We start from the raw sequence: 19,824 nt of genomic DNA on the forward strand, positions 1-19,824 counted from the left end.
TTACAAATGCAGAGAAACGTTATTATATGAAATATAAATAGTGCACTGCATGGTGCATATTGTAAGCATATTGCTACTCAGAGAGAACAGACGTAAGAGAAGAAAAGATAAACTTTGGAATTCAGTACAAGCCTCACAGTTTAAAGGCCTAGGCCTGTAACGAAGCTATGATTTGACCATATCATCAGAGCTCTCACTCACCTACATGCTTTCTCTAGATGCTGCACACATTCCCTGGTGCGTGCATACCAGGTGAATTCCCCTATTGAAAAAGCTATATACAAACCCAGACGTGCTCTGGCTGCTCTGTACCAGCCTAGTGATGTCAAGCAGCTGTAATTCCAGCTTGAGCAGCAGACTGAAAGCTTTACAGCTGCTTGGCATTACTAGGGAGCATAAAGCAGTCAAAAACACACGGCTGAATCTGATCCTCAGCCGTGCCAGAAGTTCCACTGAGTGTTGAGACATCAATTTTGGGGTTTTTTTGTTGTTGTTGGGTTGTTTTTTTGTTTTTTTCTTTTTTCCAACCAAGCATGAAGATGTTGCTGACCACAGAAGAATTTCTGAACTTCCATAAGAATCTGGGCAAAGCACTTAATTTTTTTTCAGACATGCTTCAGTGGGAGGACCTGTTGCTGGAGCTCTAAATCACAGTAGGATGAAGTGCTCATCTGTTCCATTTTTGGTTTTTAAGTAGGCTTGTCACACTTTTATTTGTATTTTTGGATGACAGCTTCAAAAATATCCTGTGGTTTGCTTTACTGTTGCCTAGCAGGGAGTCTGTTTCCTTCTGTGGATATTTATAACACTTATTGTGTGACTTCATAGACTCTTCCAGCCACCTTGCCTTAATGTTAAATGGCCTGGTCTCATTCTACCTTTTATTCTTCTTCTTCATCTTTGCCTGTTAAAAGTTAACATCCATCCTCACTGCTCTGAGATTGTCTGCGGGTCTTGCTCATATTTCTCTCATCCACTTGAAACCGTGACCTGGCAGCAGTTACAAGCTGAAGCATATTGCAGCAATCATCTTCAGCCATAAAAGCCAGTGAGACATGTCACAGTGGTACTATTGACCAGTTTTCCAAAGCTCAGATTTGACCCACAGGGTCCAAAATGTGTTCAGGATCAAGGTGTACCTCTGAGGTGGCTTCATTATAGGTGGAAAACACAAGGATGCTGAAATAGCTTGTGTCCTGTGACATGAAGGAATAGAAGGCAAACACATCATGCACAAGCACAGGCTTAGCTAGTTATGCATTTCTTTCCTTTGAGCCTGAAACCAAGTCTGGATGTGTTTAACATGTAATACAAAACCTGTAATTAGTGAGTTTTCTTGAGGAAAAAAATACAAGCAAATTCCCTAGAACCAAGAGACTTCCCATGCTCTCGCCACTGGATTGAAGGTTTTTTCCCCCAACTGCTTTCAGTGCAAGGATACCCACCTGAAAGGCTTTGTGTAATGACAGTGAGAATAAAGGTGGGCTAATTTGAACATTGCCCACTGCTGCATCTCAGGAGAAAGCTGGATCCATCCTAAAGACAGTTTTTGAGATGCCCATGATGCTGATAACAGCATGACAAGGAATAGCCATGACAAAGTGTCAGGATTTGTTCTTAGGATTGCAGGTTTTATCCTACCCCTCATTTTTCCCCATCCTGTGGATACGTATAACCTCACTGTCCCCGATACTAAAATTTTAAACCACAATAAATATGAAAGCATTTATTGATAGAGCTGCTGACAGAATGAACCATTTCCAGAGAGTTTTGTCTGAAGTCCTGCTGCTGAGAGCAGTAGGCTGAGTTCATTCTACCTTTGGATCATAGTTCTACTTTATGGTGTTTCTCTGCTGGTTCTTCAGCAACTTCCACGTCTTTGGTAAGTTCCAAGATGTTGATATCCAGCAGCCTAAGCAGCAGTAACACCTTCACTCCTTCTCAGTGTGTAGATTCCTTACAGCTTGCATAAGGTAGAAGGAACCACAATCTGCCTATTTACTCCTGTCAGTTTGGGAGAGGTAGGAAAAAGAACAGTATTTTGGGGCAGGTCATTGCAAACTACTGAATAAAGATGGTTTTCTGGGATTCCAAAAGGCAAACCCTCAGAGGAAGAGAGATGATAATATGATGAGGGCAAAGTACTGAAGATAATGAAATACTGAAAATCTGCAGAAGAAAGGAAAAAAGATACCAAAAAACCAAGTGAGAAGAACATGGAGGGCAGAGGGAAGGGAAGATGGGTGAACATTAGAGCTTCCAGTACTGACTTACTCTTCAGCTTAGCAGACCTGTCTGTGGAAGCTGGAGTTGGGACACCAATTCCAGATCACAGGTGACCAATTACTTAGGATGTCAGTGCCTTACTGGGCCCCCAGCCAGACCCAAATGTCACCCTGTTTTTTCTGAGTTTTTTTTCTGATTGTTCATAGGATGGAGTCAGTCTCTTTAGCTTCTGCACAATATTAGGAGCAGTTTTCACTTTTTCTCACACATGGTAACATAAACAAACCTTTTGTTTTTCATTCCCTGTCCTTTGTTTGCATATTTCTAACCTGAAAACAATAGTAACTGACAGCTGGTCTGGCCATTCGGCTGGGAGGTGATAACTCCAGAAGCCAATCCACAGCCAGACCCACAAATGTATAAAAAGTAAGAAATAAACAGGCAGAGATGATCTCAGCCTTGGTTCGGCCTTGAGCTCTCACGGAGAAGCAACTCTGCCCTGCAAATCTCTTGTCTCAGTGTGGTTGTTTCACATGTTGCAATCACACCCAAACATGCTGTTGCCCCTTGGTTTGTACACTGACTTTGTGGATGGTGTGATATATGTTTTGAAATAAATTTGTGTTTCAAGTGTGTTATATGTTATAACATATAAAGTGTGTTACAAGCTAGGGTTTCCAAAAACTGTGGAGACATTTCTGGCTGCCGAAACTAATTTGCAGCTGTAAGAATTCCAAACAATTGCAGGGCCAAGTCCAAATTTACAACAGAAAAGGACTGGCTGCACAGGAGATGCCTCATCCACCAAGGGAGGGTCCGCTGCTTTCTCTGTGATCAACACATGATATAGATCTGTTGCGTATCAGCATCCCAATGCCGAGTTCTCGGAACCCAATTCAAGCCCTCGACTTTGCAGGGAAAGGCATTCAAAACCCAGCAGCAAGAGAAAGAAAGTATATGAATATGCACAGTAGACACAGCTCATAATAGAATTGCCTCAAGGAAGAAAAACTGTATAAATACTGCTCCCTGAACCTAGGAGATTGTGAACGAGGCGGGATAGGTTCATTTGTGGCCGTCCCTGAGTTCACCCAGCTTCGATCGGAATTGTCTTTTATTGTGGCTGTCCCAGATTGCTTTTAAATGGCGAAATAAAATTACTTTATATTAAATTTGCTATGGATTCTCTATAACAATGGGATGTGAGTAGGATATGAAACTGCCCTGAAAATGTAGCTGACCAAGTGGCCCAGACATAAGCTGGGGGGTTCCTGCCAGGTGGTTAAATGAGAAGGAAAGGGGGAGAAGAAAGCAAAGGGAAGGCCTGGGTACCCTGGGATGAGAGGTGATGCAGGCAGTGCATATAGGGTGGAAGGATGCTTGTGAGGTGAGAAGGAATGCCTGCCACCATCTCCTGATATGCTGCAAATAAGTTTCACTGCATTCAGTCTTAGGTAGTTTTTCCCTTTTGAGATGGTCTCTCTATTAACTTGCTAAAAGCCTCCTTTTAGGAGGTGCTAAAAGCAAAGCATTAAGAAGAGGGGAAAAAAACCAGCAGCATAAAAAGAGAAAGCCAGGAGCAATAAATAAGCACACAAAAATCCCCCAGCCCTGTTCCTCTGCTTCCCCGAGGGAAAAACAAACAAACCCTAAAAAAAAACCCAACCAAACAAAATGCAAATACCTTCAGTGGTTTGAGAGAGCAGAGGTTGTTTTAGTTCTACTCTTAAGAGAAAAATTAACGTGAGTAGTGGCTCCTTTGCATGAAGCGGTGGCAAGGCCCCTCCTTCCTCTAACAGAGCAGGGCTCTTCTCAGTAAGGAAGGAAAACTGCTTTCCAGGAGAGCAAAGGTACAGGGGCTGCCCAGATCGCGGTGACCTAGCACGGCTGCGGGGAGCTGCGGGGAGGTGAGTGCCGCAGCTTGTGGGCTGCTAGCCCCAGCACAGAGCGGCTGCACTGCCGTGCCCGGCGGTACTGCTTGTCCCGGAGGATGGATGGAGCGAGAAGAGCCAGAGCCAGCCACGCAGGGGGCACGCTGCACACCGCAGCCGAAGCACCTTCGTGCCAGGCTGCAACACTGCTGTCGCAGCTTTCCCCCACAGCCACAGCCACTGAAGAATACGAGTTCTCACTCGTTGCCAGTCCATGCCCCTGGTTAACTTGAGGGAGGAAGACACAGCATACAGGGTCCTTCTAGGTTTTCAAACAAAGCATCAGGCTGCATAATCTGGAAGGTATTTAAGTCACATTTAAGCAGCTGCAGTCTTTTATAACTGTACAACAAGCCACTCCCTCGCTTCTGAATCTTGCCTACATGTCAAAAACCCTGGAGCAGTATAGGATAGTCCGGGACAGGGGAAAAGAGGTACCAACCTTCTGCACCACTGGATTCAGGTGTGAGCTCGTTGAGGCTCTGTGGTCACATAAATCCATGACCACCACCTGTGCTGGCTTGAAAAGCAAAACCAGCAGGAGACTCCAAGTCAGAAAAAACTATTTAATAGGAGGGTGAAAAAAATAGTAAAATAAAATAAATGCAATAGTACAAAAGATCACTGACAGAGTCAGAATATAACCTGACACTGTGGTGGTAGCAGTCTAGATGAAGTGGTCTTGTTGAAGCAGTGTTCCCGCAGAAAGGTCTGGTAGCTCTTGTCCTCTGGGAATCCAGTGGGTATGGCTGCCTGTGCTGTCCCAAATCCCAGATTATATCTAGGTGGGAATGCTTGGCTCCTCCCCCTGGGCGGAGCATCTCACAATGGGCTGATATCATTTTATCAGTCTTGCAATGGGTCCTTGATTGCCCATTAAACAGAGATAGCTCCTGGAGGGAGTTACCTATGAGTCATGCAGCAGGGCATTGATGGGCCATTAACAGAAGATAGTCTGGAGGGAGGGGGCAAGAGAAACACTGCCCTACCTAGTTTCAACAGCTCATGTTGACGGTCATAGAATACATACTTTGGGCACATCTTACATTGCAACCTAGGACACCACCCCAGGTAACTTCTCCCCACATTGCTGCCCAACAGGCATGGAGGTGGAAGCTCCCTTGAGGGGAGTATTGCCTCTCCTTCTTATTCCACATTTTCAGGACATGTTACTGGAGGCCAAAATGGGTGGATCTTGCCCAAATCCTTCTGCTCCGAATCCTTCAGCTGGGACATGTAGCCTCAGTCCTGCCCATGTTTTCCCAGATTTGTTTCCCCCACACTGAGGCAGGTGGTGATGCTGAACCCTACTCACAGGACACAGGAACTGAGTTCTCACTTAATGCATTTCTCCAAAGCAGACAAAAACAGCCAGGAGAGGCTGTTTGCAGGGAGCAATCCAAGACAGAGACCCCATAGCAGAAAGGTCCTAAGTAATTGTTGGACCTAGAAACAGAGGCTTCCTCAGCTGAGGAAACCAAGCCTCTAAATGAACGAAAACAATGTAAAATGCAAGGAGTAAGTATAGCTATGGACTATAATTTTGGGAGCAGTTGTAGCAAAAGCATTGCAGGCTGGTACCGTCTGACAGCAGTGTCTAATGCAGTAGACTAATTTCCAGACCATTCTGCTTTCCAGATGATCACAGGACAAAGAACTCTGTCACATTAATCATTGTTGTTTTGTTAAACATCCCATTTTCATTAAAAAACTGCCGCTGGTTGGAAAGCTGTCAGCACCCTAAGTAAAGTATATACACCACTGAAGTATTTAAATCCTTTCTCCATTATCAAACGTATACCTCATCTCTAGACTGTTTTTTCTTGTGCCATTGTTAGGCAGTGTGACAACTGGAAGAGCAAAAATGCAATGCTACACAGGTATACTAAGGCTTTGATCATATTGGTCCTAAATGCTTCTCTCTCATAAAATGTTTTCCAACTCCTTAACAGGCCTTAAAGCTCTGCTAGGAAGCCTCTCCAACTTGTTGCCTTCCTCATTGAATCATAGCTGTCAAATCTGGGAATTCTTTCACACCAGTAATCACCTCCATGGAATTAGCAGACACAATATAATCTCCTGCAATATAATCTCATTACACCTGTTCCACATTCCCTGCTTAAACATTGGAGAATGGAATTAGCCTTTCTGCCTGCACTGGGAGCTCACACTCAGCTGCTGCTCCGCTGTAAGTCCTTTTCCAGAGTCACTTCTTCTACAAACAGCGCTGCTGGCTCGAAAGTGTGGCCCAGGTGGAGTAACTCACCATTGGACTGTTTCAAAAACCTCCCTTACATGCTTGTATCAACTCTAATATTTTGACACTTGCTATCTAGTCAGTTCTCAGTTCAAATACTACAAAATGTGTTAATTTGGTATCATTCCAGTATTTTAAAAATCAAAACACAGTGTAAGACTGTATCAGTTTCCTTGCTGGAGAGCTTCAACAGCTTTTATTTTTGTCAGCCAAATCTGTAACCCAAATCTACAATTTACATCTCCAAAAGTTCCCAAGCAGCTTTATAGATTCTTTTCCATAAACACATGAGACTTAGTTTTAACTAGAACTTTTCCCTTGTTTTTAAATGATCCTAGTATGTGCTACTTCCTTATTCTGTCTGAGGTCTATTGTAGTGTGTTAATTTGGTTTATATTGTGTTCCATTTTTATATTGGGGTTTGTAATGTTTTCTATTGCATCCCCTTGGAAACTGTATCACGTGGTTTGTCCCTGCTCCGCCGTGCCCATCCCCGACACTGGAATGTAACCCAACTCTGTTCCGCTCCCACCTTGTCCCTGATTGGGCAGTGGCTTGTCCTACCTCTGGGCCCGTCCCCCCTGGGAAAATGCCCTGGGACGGCCCAGCCCTGGGTCTCTCTGGCACCGGCGGGGATGAGAAAAGAGCTCCAGCCGGTGAGTGGACCCCTAAGAATAAAGCCGTGATATCCCCCCGGACAGAGAGCAGGCTCTGTGCCTTTTGCTATTGACGGTCATCTGGGTCTCTCAAAAGAACCACCACAGCGGTCAATAAGGAGCTGGTAGGCCTGTAATTACAAGTGTCAGATTACTTATGGTTTCGCTTTCATTTAATCTCAGCCTATGGGGAATCTGCCAGATTTTCCGGTTAAGTCTAGACAAGAGCTGGAGAGAAACTTCTCTTCTTCCCCTGCTACTCCATACATTAAAATAGGTGCATGATATAAAGATGGGTATGGGTTTTGTAGAGATCTGGAGAGAAGCTCACCTTGCAAGTTAATCTAAACAGTCCCAGAGGATTGAAACCAGCAGAAACTCCTGAATCTGTCCCAAATATAATAGACTTTCTGATTAAGGAGGAAATGGGAAGTTGAGACTGGAAAGAGTTTATTTGTATGATGGGTGCTCATATATGACTTAAATGCAAGAAATGTTTCTACCTATTTCATTAGTTGCAAATAAAGTGATACAAATGTGCATCACTTTGACCTCATGCATGATGCGTGCCTGGGGCTGCTTTCAGCAGAATGGTGGTGGTTCATGTGGAAATGATTTAACACCCCAGCAGCCCCACTATCCAAATTATGCTGCAGGTTAATCCGTGAAGCAGATGCACTCCACTTTTTCAAACACTCATTGCTTGATTTAAAACAGAGATTTCCATTTAAATTATCATATTGGCCTCAGACTGTGGTGGGTAAAGAGCTGGCATCTCTTTGTCTCTCCCACCTTCTGCACAGCTGGAGAGCTCTCTTAGCAACTGAGTTTAGCTCAGTTGGTTACAGCACGATGCCAATAAACGAGGCGCACAACAGGTCTAGAGCAAGGGGGAGAAACCAATTTAAGCCATCACAGCATTTTTTTTGCATTTAATATGTAAGCAACTTTTTCAACCAGAAATTCACATAAATAAAATTCAACAAGAAATTGAGGAAAACCAAAGAAAAAGTACACCACACGAGGTACCTGGATGAGTCTGTTGCTGTTGAGCAGAGGCCAGAGATCGTGGGACGATATCCTACCCCAACTCTTCCCACTTGGGGAGCTCATTTAAACTCTTGAGACTTCCTGGGACCATCTCCAAGGCAAGCAAGATTTGTAGATGGAGCTCAAACTAAAGCCTGTGAGCCAGCATGTTGGAGCTGCTTGCATGATAACATGCTTGCCCATGATCACTTTTATTTTCCTGTCTACTACAGATTGCAGCATATGCTCACAATATGGGGTTTTATATAGAGGTGTGTCTTCTATATATCCTCTGAAAGAAATCATTTAAGCTAGCAATAGCATACTTTTTTTTTATTTGTATAACTGCACAAAAGAAGTTGGGCTATAGGACTCTTACTAATAAATCAACATAAATACATCAGTATGTCAGTACCTCAGTGCTTGAATCCAACCAGCTATGGGGAATTCATCCCTTGGTAGCAATCAATCTGCTGTACTTGAAGTTTCCTCAGCAGATTTGCAGCTAGCACAAACTGATAAATGCTGTTCCAAGTCAGCGGAGCATAACAGCTTTGCATGTCCCAGTGTTCACCCTTGCAGGTCTCCTGCTTCTTTGCAAGGATGCAGAGGTTAAATTTCCCTTTGCTAAGCTCATGGGATATCTCACACTAACTCACAGTTCTTTATTCAAAACCAGCCTTTCTTACCACCAGTCTAGTGTAGCCCAGCCAACACCTTAGCAACTTTCCAGGCGGAGTCTAGTTTGGTCCTCCACGAGCAGCAATCCCACTGCAGTGGCCTGTGGCACTTACTAGAACTAGATGCAGCAAAATGAATTCTGTGAGCCATCCAAATTATGCTGTGCATCCTGCACAGGGTGCTCCCCTTGGGGAGTTTTCCAGGCTGTGCTGGGGGAGATGCACAGTCTTGTAAGATGTCGGGCTGCTCTTTTAGAGGGGTGAGTAGCATTTGTAGAGAAGGTATGAGAGACCTGGAGTACAGCCCAACAGTCTGGCTTTGGCTAAGAGGGTGACAGTCCTGCTGCTGAGGGGAAGGTAGAGAGCACATCCCAGTGCAATCTTCTCCGCTTGGAGCTCTATCTGAAATCACCTATTCCTGATCATTTCTGTGAGGAATTTTTCCTTTTCCATCAGGAGGCTGTTGATGGAGCCTCCTACCAGTAGTCATTTAGGATGCAGGTCAAAGGAGTCCAGCATCACTAGAGAATGAATTATTCCCACCTGAGTCCCAGAATAATCTCTGTGACCCAAAGCAATGAGAGCCCAGATCCTACTGGCTGCTGGAATGGGGGAGAAAGCCCAGTATGGTGGTCCAAGACCTGTGGGTGGTGATGCATATACTACCAGGGCAAGCATTTACAGCAGGATACCAGGATTATCCCAAACTAGGCTTGTGCTCAACAGTCCACATAACTTCTCATGGCACAGGGTCCTCTTCCTCAAAAGTCATGCTGTAGACTGAAGAACCACAAGCCTAGCACCAGCCACTGCCTAACAATTGCACTGCTGTCTGGTAGCTTCTTTAGGAGGAATTCCAGGAATTCACAGGAGGGCTCTGCCTTCTGTTAGCAGCAGCTGCTATTTGATTATTGATCATTACTACTGAGTGCATTTAACAAATCTGTACTGCTAAGCTGTCTTGTGCTTTTCACCTTTTGAAATCAACCACCCACCTCTGACACTTTTAGGAGAGAAGCTGCAGAAGTTACTGTGGCCTCTCTCTGCAAGGTTCCCAAGCCCCTTGTAGTCTGCTTTCCTGCTCCTCCAGTATGGAGGCCGAAGAAAAGGCACTGGACACTTTGCAAACCTGTAAAAATCTGTGTTCTGATTTCCTTTCTAATGGCTCACATGGAGAGGAGGCTGTGAGCCTACACAGTGCTCTTGTTTCTTCTCAGGGATGGGTCCCCAATGTTACATTTCAACTGCTGTGGTGCAGAGCCCATTTTGCCAGGATGAGCTAGGCAGGAGAAATAGGGCTCTAAGCTTCTGCCCTGGTTTCTTTCAAGCTTTTTAGGTTGTTCTGAAAATATATAGTTTAATTTAGGAGACTGATGTGCTGAACTGAGCATAGGGCTTTTAGTTACCATTATAAAATTGATTCCCTAAGAATATACATTCATTCTGCTTCCTTCAGCTGTTCCAGCAAGGGGTCCCACTGCTCACAGTGTGATTTGACTTTGCCTCTTTTGACCGCAGAGTCCTTGACTGAAGAGGAATGGTTGAAATCTGCATTAGGCCTAGCAGACTGACTGCTGGACAGAATGAGAGGCACCAGCAAGCAGCCATACTTGGGTTTTGGCTTCCTTGAAACTTAGCCTTGGCAGACATCACCTTTTTGGGCAATTAATGAGGCAAACTGTATAGAAACCTCTCCATCTGAGAGGGGTTTGTTTTCGCAGAAGAGGAGTGGAGCGGCTAAGGCAGTGCTGTCTGCTGTGGCAGCTTGGCCCTGTAGCAGAATCAGTTCACTGTGATGGGTCACAGTATGGGAGGGTGACTCTTGTTCCTGAAGCAACATGTTAGGAGTTCAGAAGTCTCTCTATCAGAGCATGACAGAAGTTCAGTGCTAGTGTCAAGCACTGGGCTTGTTTGATGTCAATATGAAGCTCCTGGGTCACAGTTAAAACATCTCACACTGTGTCACCACAGTACAGGCAGTTTCCATCATCAGTAATGTGTCTTCCGGAGGTAATCAAGGATGCAGCCATACCTCTGATTTCGACTCCTCAGAGATTCCCATCAGGTGCAGCAGGTTGTTCGCAGCTCCAGACCGAACAGCCATCGTTAAGTTCCCGTTCCTCCTTCAGGGCCCGATGCAGAAGGAGGCGGGGGCGGAGGCCGGGGCGCCCCAGGGAGGCGGGCAGCGGGGCGGTGCAGCCGGCCCGCCCTGCTCTGCCCGGCCCTGCTGCCGCCTCTGCTCAGCTGGCCCGGCCGCACGGAGCGGTAGGAGGGGGCTGGGATGCCGCGGGAGGGCGGTGAGGGCCCGTGGCGCTCCGGAGACTGCTCTCGGCACGGGGCGAGGGTCGGTCCTCGGGCAGCCCTTCCCCGGGGCCGGGAGCGGGGCCGGGAGCGGGGCCGGGAGCAGGCGCTCCAGGGAGCCCCGAGGCGAGGGCCGGGGTGTAGCGGCGCCTCCTGGCCGTCCGGGGAGGCCTCACCCCGGGGCCAGGGGGACCCCAGGGCCGAAGCCCCGCTGGGCCCAGGCAGGACTGCCTGAGGAGGGCCATCAGGCTTTGCCAGGAGCCTAGGTCCTCAGGATAGGGCAGCTCCACGGTCACACCATGGAAAGCCAGCCCACGGTTGTTTGTCAAGGTCTGGCCCGGCGAGGGCAGCTGGATCAGACACAGCCCCGTGATCTGCAGGCAGGGGCACGGTTCCTGGGGCGAGGGCGTTGCTGATGGAAACGGGCACTCCTGCAGCACTGCTGCGGCTGGTCCTGGGCCGAGCTTAATCGCACTCGTGGCGTTTGGGACCATCAGGGCAGCCCCCCTCTTTCCTCACTCCTTCGAGAGGTATGGGCTCAGGAGGGACTTGCTGTAGAGTGATTTAATTGCTGTGTGGTCTCAGGGCTATTTAAGGGAGCAGATATGCAAGACAAGTCACTTGGAAGGGGATATGACATGAGAGACTTGTAGATAGGGATAGTCAGGTTACCTGTGGCTTAGTCATGTTACCTGTGGCTTAGGAGTAAAAGGGAAATGTTTAAACAACCATTGGAGGGTCGCCAGAGGCTGGGTTCACTCAGGAGCCGGCACCTGAGCAAGGGTCAATGATTGCCAGGTGGATGAGATGATTTGCGGTCAAGCAAGTGCCTGGCAGGTTGTGGACCCATATCCCATGCAAAGGTCCCTGGCCCTAAGGGGTGCACAGGCAGGTGGCAGCAGTGCAGCATGGAGCCAGCTGCTCTCACAAATGAGCCAACCAGTGGTGTGAAAGAGAAGCACCAAGGTAAAAAAGGGCAAGGTGGTTACAGTCTAATGCTGGAGGCAGCATCCTTATTCTCCAGACTGCCTTTTTGGTCCAGGACAGGTGCCTGGCTGACTGCAGCTAGCTGGGGGAATTCTGTGTGGTTCCCTCTTGCCAGATCTCCTGTGCCGTTTGGTCAGGTTGCAGCTGCTGCAGTGACAGAGAGAATGTTTCCTTCTTCTGTGTAGGGAAAGCTTATTTCTTCCTAGAAGCATAGCTAGTACGTGCTGGGAGGAGGATTCCCTAAACAGTCAGGAACAGCAGCTTGGGATGTTGAATGGGGAGCTATAAATCAGCAAGCTGCTAATTAAGACCACAGGAAACTGGTGAGTTACTGAAGGCCCTGCATTACTCTTTTCAGAGCTCTAGCCCATTAACAAGACCCCTAAGACCTTCTTCAAGTACGTGGCTCTCCAAGGACATCACCCTATTTTGGGCATGTTCTCAGAGTTGAAGTTCCTTGTGCCCTGGGGACATGTGGCAGCCAAGGCCTGGGGACACTTGGAGGGAGACCCTGTGCTGTGTTTGCATGGCTGGTTGGACAATGCCAACACCTTTGACAAGCTCATCCCACTGCTCCCCAGAGGTATGTCTGGCTCATCAGGATGGCTTGTGTTGTATATGGCCAGGCTGCACATCTGATACTCTTTCCCTTTCAGGTTATTATTACGTGGCAATGGATTTTTCTGGCCATGGTTTGTCATCCCACCGACCTGCAGGCTGCCCATACCATTTCCTAGATTATGTGACTGATGTGCGCCGGGTGGCAGCAGGTAGGTAGTTGAAGGAACCCTCGAGGGGGTGCTTGCACAGGGGGTGTTGCGTTGGTCCCTCTCTTTCCAACAAGCAAGCAGCATTTACTGCCAGGAGTGGAATTGGTTCCCCCTGCTACTCAGTTTGATGTTAGCCAGTGCTTTGTGACTGAATAAGCATCCCTCTTTCTCACTGTTTTGGGAATGGAAGAAACTGTAAGCCTTGGCTCTTTCTGTAGTGTTTCTATACTAAAAAAGCAGTGGTGGTAAATGGGGGACGCAACTAAATAGTTTTGCCAGACTGGTTCTTTGTAAGCAGTCAGTGACCCCTAACAGTATTAGGTGCAAGTTGGAAACTTCTGTTTCTCCCTGATGGCAGTTTGCTACTTGCTTTAGTATCATAGCAAGAAATCTGAAAGTCAAAGTGTCTTGTACTTCTAATAACTCCTGATGTAACTGTCCATCTGTATACTTGGCATGTGTGGTTTTGCATCCCCCATTCAGTACACAAAAGAGCCTCTAGAAACTCTCAGATGTTCCAGAGGATAAACCCCATCTTTCAGTGAGGTATATTTAAGATGGGCAGAACTGATAAAGCTGTATTTTCCTATAAACCTCCCAGAGTGCCCTAAAAATGGACTGAAGAGCCAGATGTGCTAAATGGTGCAAGAAAGCTTTCACTTGGAATCATACTCCCCTTGATGCAGCAGACCTGGCTCTGTGTCCTCATGTCTTGCAGAATGCCCTGCAGCACGATGCTGTCAAGGATTCTCTCTTCCACCAGATGCTGCCCAGTCAGGCTCTGCTTCTTGCCAGTCTCATGTCTGGCAGTGAATGGACCTTTGCTGGAGTTTGTTTGACATACAGAGAGCTTGAGAGCTGTATGACTTAGCTGCCATGGAAATGAGGTGGTGAATGCTCTTTTTCTTCAAAACCAGCCTACATAGCTGCTTAGCTTCTGGATTAAGAAGCAAATATGGCAGTGGAAAACTCTCCTGGGAGAAAGGGCCCATGTCAGTGGAGAAACAGCAAAAAGTTGCTGCTCTCTGTTTCTAATGTAGCACTGTTTTTCTCTGTTGCCATTTAGCCTTGCAGTGGAAACGGTTCACCCTGATGGGTCACAGTATGGGTAAGTGGTTCTAATCCACAGGAGAATTCACAGCAGGCCTGGTCCCCACAAAGCCTGGGAACAGACAGCCCATTTGGTGGGCTATAAAGCTGGTTGAGGGGAACTGGACTCCAGGGTCCATACCTTCAAGTTTGGAGTATAGGTTGATTTTGCCACAATTTGGAGTCTGCTTCTCAGGGCTGCTCTGGTCACAGCTAACAGGACCTGCTCACCAAGGCATTTTAAACAATAACTCCTCCTTGGCCTTTGCTGCCTGAGGGAGGTGGGAATGGCACAAGATGGGGACTACAGCAGGTCAACAGCCCTGGTCTCTGCCTGCATGTTGCGGGCTGGGAGAGCTGTCCTCTGTACTGGAGTTTTGTCTCAAGGTACAATGCACATTTTATTTCTGAGGCAGCTCCTGCTGTGGGAAAGGTGAATTTCTGTTACCAGAGGTTGTTCTGTGCATTACTGAGCATCCTTTTCTCCTTTGCAGGTGGAGCTGTGGCAGGAATGGTGAGTAAAGCATCATTTCTTCGTGGGGTTATGATTTCTGCAGCTGCAACAAATGGAATAGGAATGAAGGGACAGACCTGGATCTCAGGGGAGGAGAGGCCCTTCCCTGACCCCTCTCCCATGCAGCAGGATAAAGACATCATTCAGTGCACAGCTTTTCATTCTCTTGTTTTTTCATCTCTCCTCAGTTCTGTTTCCTTTACCCTGAGATGGTAGACAAGCTGATCCTGCTGGAAAGTCTTGGCTTTCTTCTAGCTCCAGAGGTTAGATCTCATGTGTCCTTCCCTTCACTTTTTTAAAATACAAACCCAGAAAGTTTTCTTTCTTTCCCTCACTTGGTCAGAGAAAGCACTGATGTGACCACTTCCTGGCAGATCACACAAGTCCTAGGACTCTTCCTTTTGGCAGGCACCGATGTCCTCCTTGTTGCACAGACTGAAGTCCGTCCTTAGGGTGGTCCTTGGGGCACACTTGGTAGAGCTCCACAATCTGCAGTCCCTTAGGACTGAAATTTGCTTGTCTATGCCAAGCCCTTGTACAAAGAAAACTGGAACCTCTGCCCAGGCAACTGCTAGCTGTGGTTATCTTTTTGCCAACAGCTTGTTGGGTGACCTGGGCACAAGACTGGTGGATTTCTTTTTCTCTTCCTGGCAGTTCATAAGGCTACATGCCCACCTTGCCATCATTGGTACCAGATGATGGAGTTTTCGCTGGCAGTAGTGGGGCAGAAGCCCTAGGTCAGAGAGACAAAAAAATACCAAACTTTGGAGAGCTGTCCTCAACTCAGAAGTGAGTAGGAAGAATTAGAAAAGATAGCAAGGATAAAAAGTTAGTAAATTCATTACAGCCATATTGATGTTCCCTTTCTCCCAGAAATGGGCATTTTTAATAACATACCCATAACTGGTACCAGTTCTGAGGGATGTTGAAGGGTGAAATTCCCTCTTCCACTCTCCAATAAGGGGTAAAATCATTCAGAAGAAAGGAGTTTCTCCTCTTCCCTACCTCTCTGTGTTTCAGGACACTGAGGCATGGCTGAAATCAAAACGAAGGGTGATTGACAGACTACTGAGTCTGGAGGCAAAGCAGCAAACGCCCAAAGCACGGAGCCCCAAAGCAGCATTGCAGAGGTGGGTTCCTATCCATCCTCTTAATTTACTGCCTGCCCTCACCTTGACAGATTTACAGCTGCACAATTGAGAAAGGGAAACCACCCCTGCATTTCACCTTCCAAGTCCTCTTCTGGAATCCCAGCAAGACCTTTTGCTTCTGCTGCCAGAAGCTGCTGCTTCTTCCTGCTCCTTTCTGAAGCAGCCTGAGAGTTCATTGTCACCTTGTCATGCCATTTTTGCTTCACTTCCTTCCTTTTTCCAGCATCACAGTCTCTCTGCCATGTCTCCCTCAGGCTTTTAGAAGCAAACAGCCATCTGACAGCAGAGGGTGGGGCAATCCTGCTGCAGCGAGGAGCAACTGAGACACCCGCTGGTAAGGGGCTGTGTGGTGCTGGGCTGCTGCTGGGTGTGCAAAGGGACTGGTGCCAACAGCCATTGTCTTCTGCAGGGTACAGGGTGACCTAGCTACAGATTTACACAGTCTGAATGGGATCAATTAAGTCTGAAGGCAGAGTTCTCCATTCCCAGCAACTGAGTTTGGTGTTCAACTCCTAGAACAGCTAAAGAAAACAAATTTTAAAAAGGAGAAATCTGAATTAATCCTTTTCCTCCCACCTCAAAAAGTCTTGGGCTGAGCCCAAAAGTGAGTTAAAACAGAACAACTTCTCCTACAAAACATGAAAATCTTGTTTTTTCTTTCCAGGGCTGGTGTATAACAGAGACATGAGAGCCCGCACGGTGAGCACTGCTCTTCTGAGCATTAGCCCTTGCTGCTTTGGAGCCCTGAGCTTACAGAACACTCAGACAGAGGATGTCTGCTCACTGAGCTAGGCCCTGACTCCACCCAGCCACTTTCTGCTTCCCTAATTCCCACATGTCCTTTAAATGCTACTTTTAAAAGAGCCTGCCCTTGATCATTGATTCAGCTTACAGTCACTGGAAAATGTTACCATTTGCTTTTTCAGAAGTTTCTCTGCCCCAGGGCCTCCTGGCCACATTTTCCTGCTGTTCTAATTCTTCAGGCAGCAGATGGATGAATGCTTTCTGTCAGCTTCTTTGTCAGGTGACCTGAATAAGAAGGGGAGTGGAGCAGAGTCCTTAGGTTTGGTATTTTGATAGTTTTGTGCCACCTTTGAGCAAATAAGGCCCCCTGTACCTGTGCTACTGCCAGGATATGGAAACCAGGATAATGTACTCTCTCCTTTTCAGTAAAAGGATAGATTTTTAAAGCTTTTCTCCATGAGATCATTCCCATATGTGCTGCAGACCAGCAGGCAGTATTGTTGGCAGCCCTGAAACACAGCTGGACAGGAGCCTTTGCAAAGCCAGCTACTTCTGGCCTGGATGCTTGTCATGTCCCAGCATGGAAGCTTCAGGGCCACAGTTACTTCTACCTTCAGAGCTACTTGTGTAAGAGGGTTTGGGGACACCCTCTGCCCCCAGCTGCTGTCCCTGACCTTTGACACTTTCCCTCTCTTTGCATCTGCAGCAGTGTCACGAGTTCTTAACAGTGGAGCAGTGTGTGAAGCTCCTGCAGAAGATCCAGGACCGTATTCTCATCATTGTGTGAGTGAGGCACAAACCAACTCCACCCTTGCTGTCCCCCTCAGTGGGAGGAATGAAGGCTAGGAAGGAGTCCTCCACTACCCCTTCCTCTAACACCAGTTATCCAGACTTTTGGCCAGCTGGTGTAACAGTACAGCTTCACATATGAGAAGTATTTTCCAGTTCCCCACCACTGCCCTGGGTTGGACAGGTTCCTGGAGAAGGCAGAGAGCAACTGGAACATCCTCCCAGCCTGGCACTCTACTTTCAGGCTGGGACTCTCTGGTGCAAGGCTGACTGAGGAAATGTTAGCCCTGCCCCATCTTCCTCATGCTCTTGGCTTCACAATCCCACCTCACAACTTTCCATTCCTTGGCACTACAGCAAGGGACCATCCCGGCAAATATGTGACCCTCCACAGCATCACACCTACTTGCTGTCTTCCTGACCTGACTCTACCCCAGTCAGCAACCCAGTCTGCCCCCTTCTCTAGGCCCCAAAACCTCTTGTCTGAGCAAAGAAGTGAAACTACAGCAGTCTCCATCTCCTCCAGAAGCCCCTGGTCTGACTGAGCTCCTGCAAGCTCTCTCCTGTGGCATCTGGGACAAACACCTCTAGGGACATGGCCAGTGGCTTGCACAGAGTCCCAAGGGCTGTTAAGCTGTCTGGGTGTGCAGCTTGTTCTGCGAGCCGTCTGCCTTTTCCAATCTCCTTGGAGGGCAAGGAGTGCAGGGCTCTGGCTACTTTGGCTGGGGGTGCTGTTGAAAGATTGTCTAGAAAGCAAGAGGAAGTGCTAGCAGTTGAGAAAACAGGCACAGTTTTGGCTTCCCTGATCTGTTTTTGCATAATAAGACGTTCAGGTTATTCCTGCTTGTCCAGAAATGTGACATTGTGATGAGGTCAAGTCCTCTGGGCCATAGAAATGCCTTTGAGCCTGGCATGTCCCCATGTCCCATCACCAGCACAGTAGGAGACAGCATGATCTTAGCTCTGCCAGAGATCTAATGCTGACTTGTCCAGGGCAACTGCCCTGGTACCTCCCTCTCTGAGCAGGGCATAACCTGGTTAAATAAGCAGCAAAGAGAGACAGGAGGGGAGGTATGGAAACGCTTAAGAAAAGAAAAAGTTAAGAGCAGAAGGCAGAACAGGGACAGGGAATGGTCTTTTCAGACAAGTTACAGAGCCAGACCTGGGAGGACAGTATTTAGCCAGTCTCCACTCTGATACCACTAGGCAGTCACCCAAGGTTTTACATAGATAGTTTGACAGAAAATAGCTGCTTAGCCAAGCTGTGTGGTGCACTCTGACTACTGCATATGACCCTGTCACCTGCTGTTTACGAGCAGCCTGGAAACAACAGTTGGGTCTGTCACCCTACTGTCCTGGGGACACTGCTTCTGCCCAGGACAGCCACAAAGACAAATGGGGGCACACTGGGTGCTGTACTGAGTCTCACTGTTGTTTTTCAGATCACAAGATGGACTCTTGGTACCACACAACCTACCCAGCAGAAATCACTTTGTGAAAGCCCTGCAGGAGGCATTTGAGTCTACCCTCAAAGAGGTGAGAGCAAACGTCATCCTTGCATCTCAATTTGCTACCAGGCTGGGAGCAGCAGCTGACCTTGGACACCCTCCACTAGGTGATTTGTCCTGAACAGCATAGCCCTCACATGGGGTGGAAGAGGGTGGAGTGGGAGGAGGAAGACAACTTTGTCCCTGCTGCCAAAGTCCCAAGTTAGTACTGCCCTCTGGACCCAGCTCTTCCCAGGTCCTCCTATCTCTGTCCTGCCTCACTTGCCCTGTCTCTTCCCATGAGTGTCACACAGCAAGCAGAGTGTGCCTGAGGGAATACTTTCCTGGTCCACATCTTCTTGTGTCCTTTCTCTCCAGCACATCCAGCTAGCAGAAGTGCCTGGGAGTCATTTTGTGCACCTGAACGAGCCTGAGGTGGTGTCTGGGATCATTAGCAACTTCCTGACAGCACAGAACACCAGGGCCAGACTTTAGGAAACCTTCACAGCTGCAGCAGTCCAGGAGAATTGGAAGCTAACAAGCAAGCTCCAGAATGGTCACCATTCCTACCTTACATCCAACATGAGATTGTGATCTTTCCTATGCTTAGCTCATGCAGGGTGGAAGCAGGTCTGCCAGGAGTTCTCTGAAGGAGGGCTAAGCAAAGTATCTCATTTGCCAAAGGGAGAAGGAATTCTTGCTCTATTTCCAACTCTGTGAGTACAGGGATAGAGGCCCAGAGTGGCCTTCGCCTTGGCTTACTCCAAACTTGCACCCTGAAACAGAGCAGAACACAGGCAGAGGCATCCTCTGTGACAGTAGCAGCACCACCAGCTTTGGCACTGCAAGAGAGGCGGCTCATCTTGCCTCCTCCCTGAGGATGGTGCAGACAGGCTGCTCCCAGGATTTAACCTGCTGGAAAACAAGGAACGTGCTCTGCTTCTCTGCTTACTTCCATAGATTCCTGAGCTCAGAGGGCCCTCAGTGTCTGTGTTCTACTGTGAGAGCTACTGTTTAAGAATCAGCTTAAATAAGAGCTCACCTGTGCAGAGAAGGCCATTTTAATCAATGCTAGAGAATGTCCCTAATCCTCTATCTGAAGCAGCTGTGAGAACTATAAATTATGAAAAAGCTGGCAGAGGTGATTTCTGTCCTAAATAAAGATTAATGTTCTAATGTTAACTCTGTCTTCTTTACTCTATAGGAGAACAAA

General features: G+C 47.5%; 1 protein-coding gene across 6 annotated transcripts; it reads left to right on the forward strand.

The window, feature by feature from the left end:
• Positions 1-10,908: 10,908 nt before the first annotated feature.
• On the forward strand, positions 10,909-19,793 carry SERHL2 (serine hydrolase like 2). 6 transcript variants are annotated; one of them, XM_040061615.2, is made up of 12 exons: positions 10,909-11,044; positions 12,426-12,650; positions 12,724-12,837; positions 13,904-13,945; positions 14,421-14,440; positions 14,629-14,703; positions 15,461-15,570; positions 15,846-15,925; positions 16,256-16,290; positions 17,042-17,118; positions 18,567-18,660; positions 18,990-19,793. In XM_040061615.2, exons 2-12 carry the CDS (start codon positions 12,503-12,505, stop codon positions 19,104-19,106), a joined length of 912 nt encoding a protein of 303 aa, XP_039917549.1. In that variant the 5' UTR covers positions 10,909-11,044; positions 12,426-12,502; the 3' UTR covers positions 19,107-19,793. The 6 variants fall into 6 exon arrangements, with proteins under 6 accessions (XP_039917549.1, XP_039917554.1, XP_039917553.1 ...); XM_040061616.1 differs by lacking the exon at positions 10,909-11,044 and adding an exon at positions 11,104-11,123; XM_040061618.2 differs by lacking the exon at positions 10,909-11,044 and adding an exon at positions 11,445-11,610.
• The last annotated feature ends 31 nt before the right edge of the window (positions 19,794-19,824 follow it).

The sequence above is a fragment of the Hirundo rustica genome, chromosome 4 (assembly GCF_015227805.2).
Source record: "Hirundo rustica isolate bHirRus1 chromosome 4, bHirRus1.pri.v3, whole genome shotgun sequence".
Lineage (NCBI taxonomy): Eukaryota > Metazoa > Chordata > Aves > Passeriformes > Hirundinidae > Hirundo > Hirundo rustica.

Bases quoted from the DNA above. Each gene is read 5' to 3' on its own strand.
- SERHL2 (XM_040061615.2), top strand. From the start codon at position 12,503: ATGTTCTCAGAGTTGAAGTTCCTTGTGCCCTGGGGACATGTGGCAGCC. The intron at 13,946-14,420 runs GTAAGTGGTTCT...TCTCCTTTGCAG, and splicing joins CCTGATGGGTCACAGTATGG to GTGGAGCTGTGGCAGGAATG. The intron at 18,661-18,989 runs GTGAGAGCAAAC...CTTTCTCTCCAG, and splicing joins TTGAGTCTACCCTCAAAGAG to CACATCCAGCTAGCAGAAGT.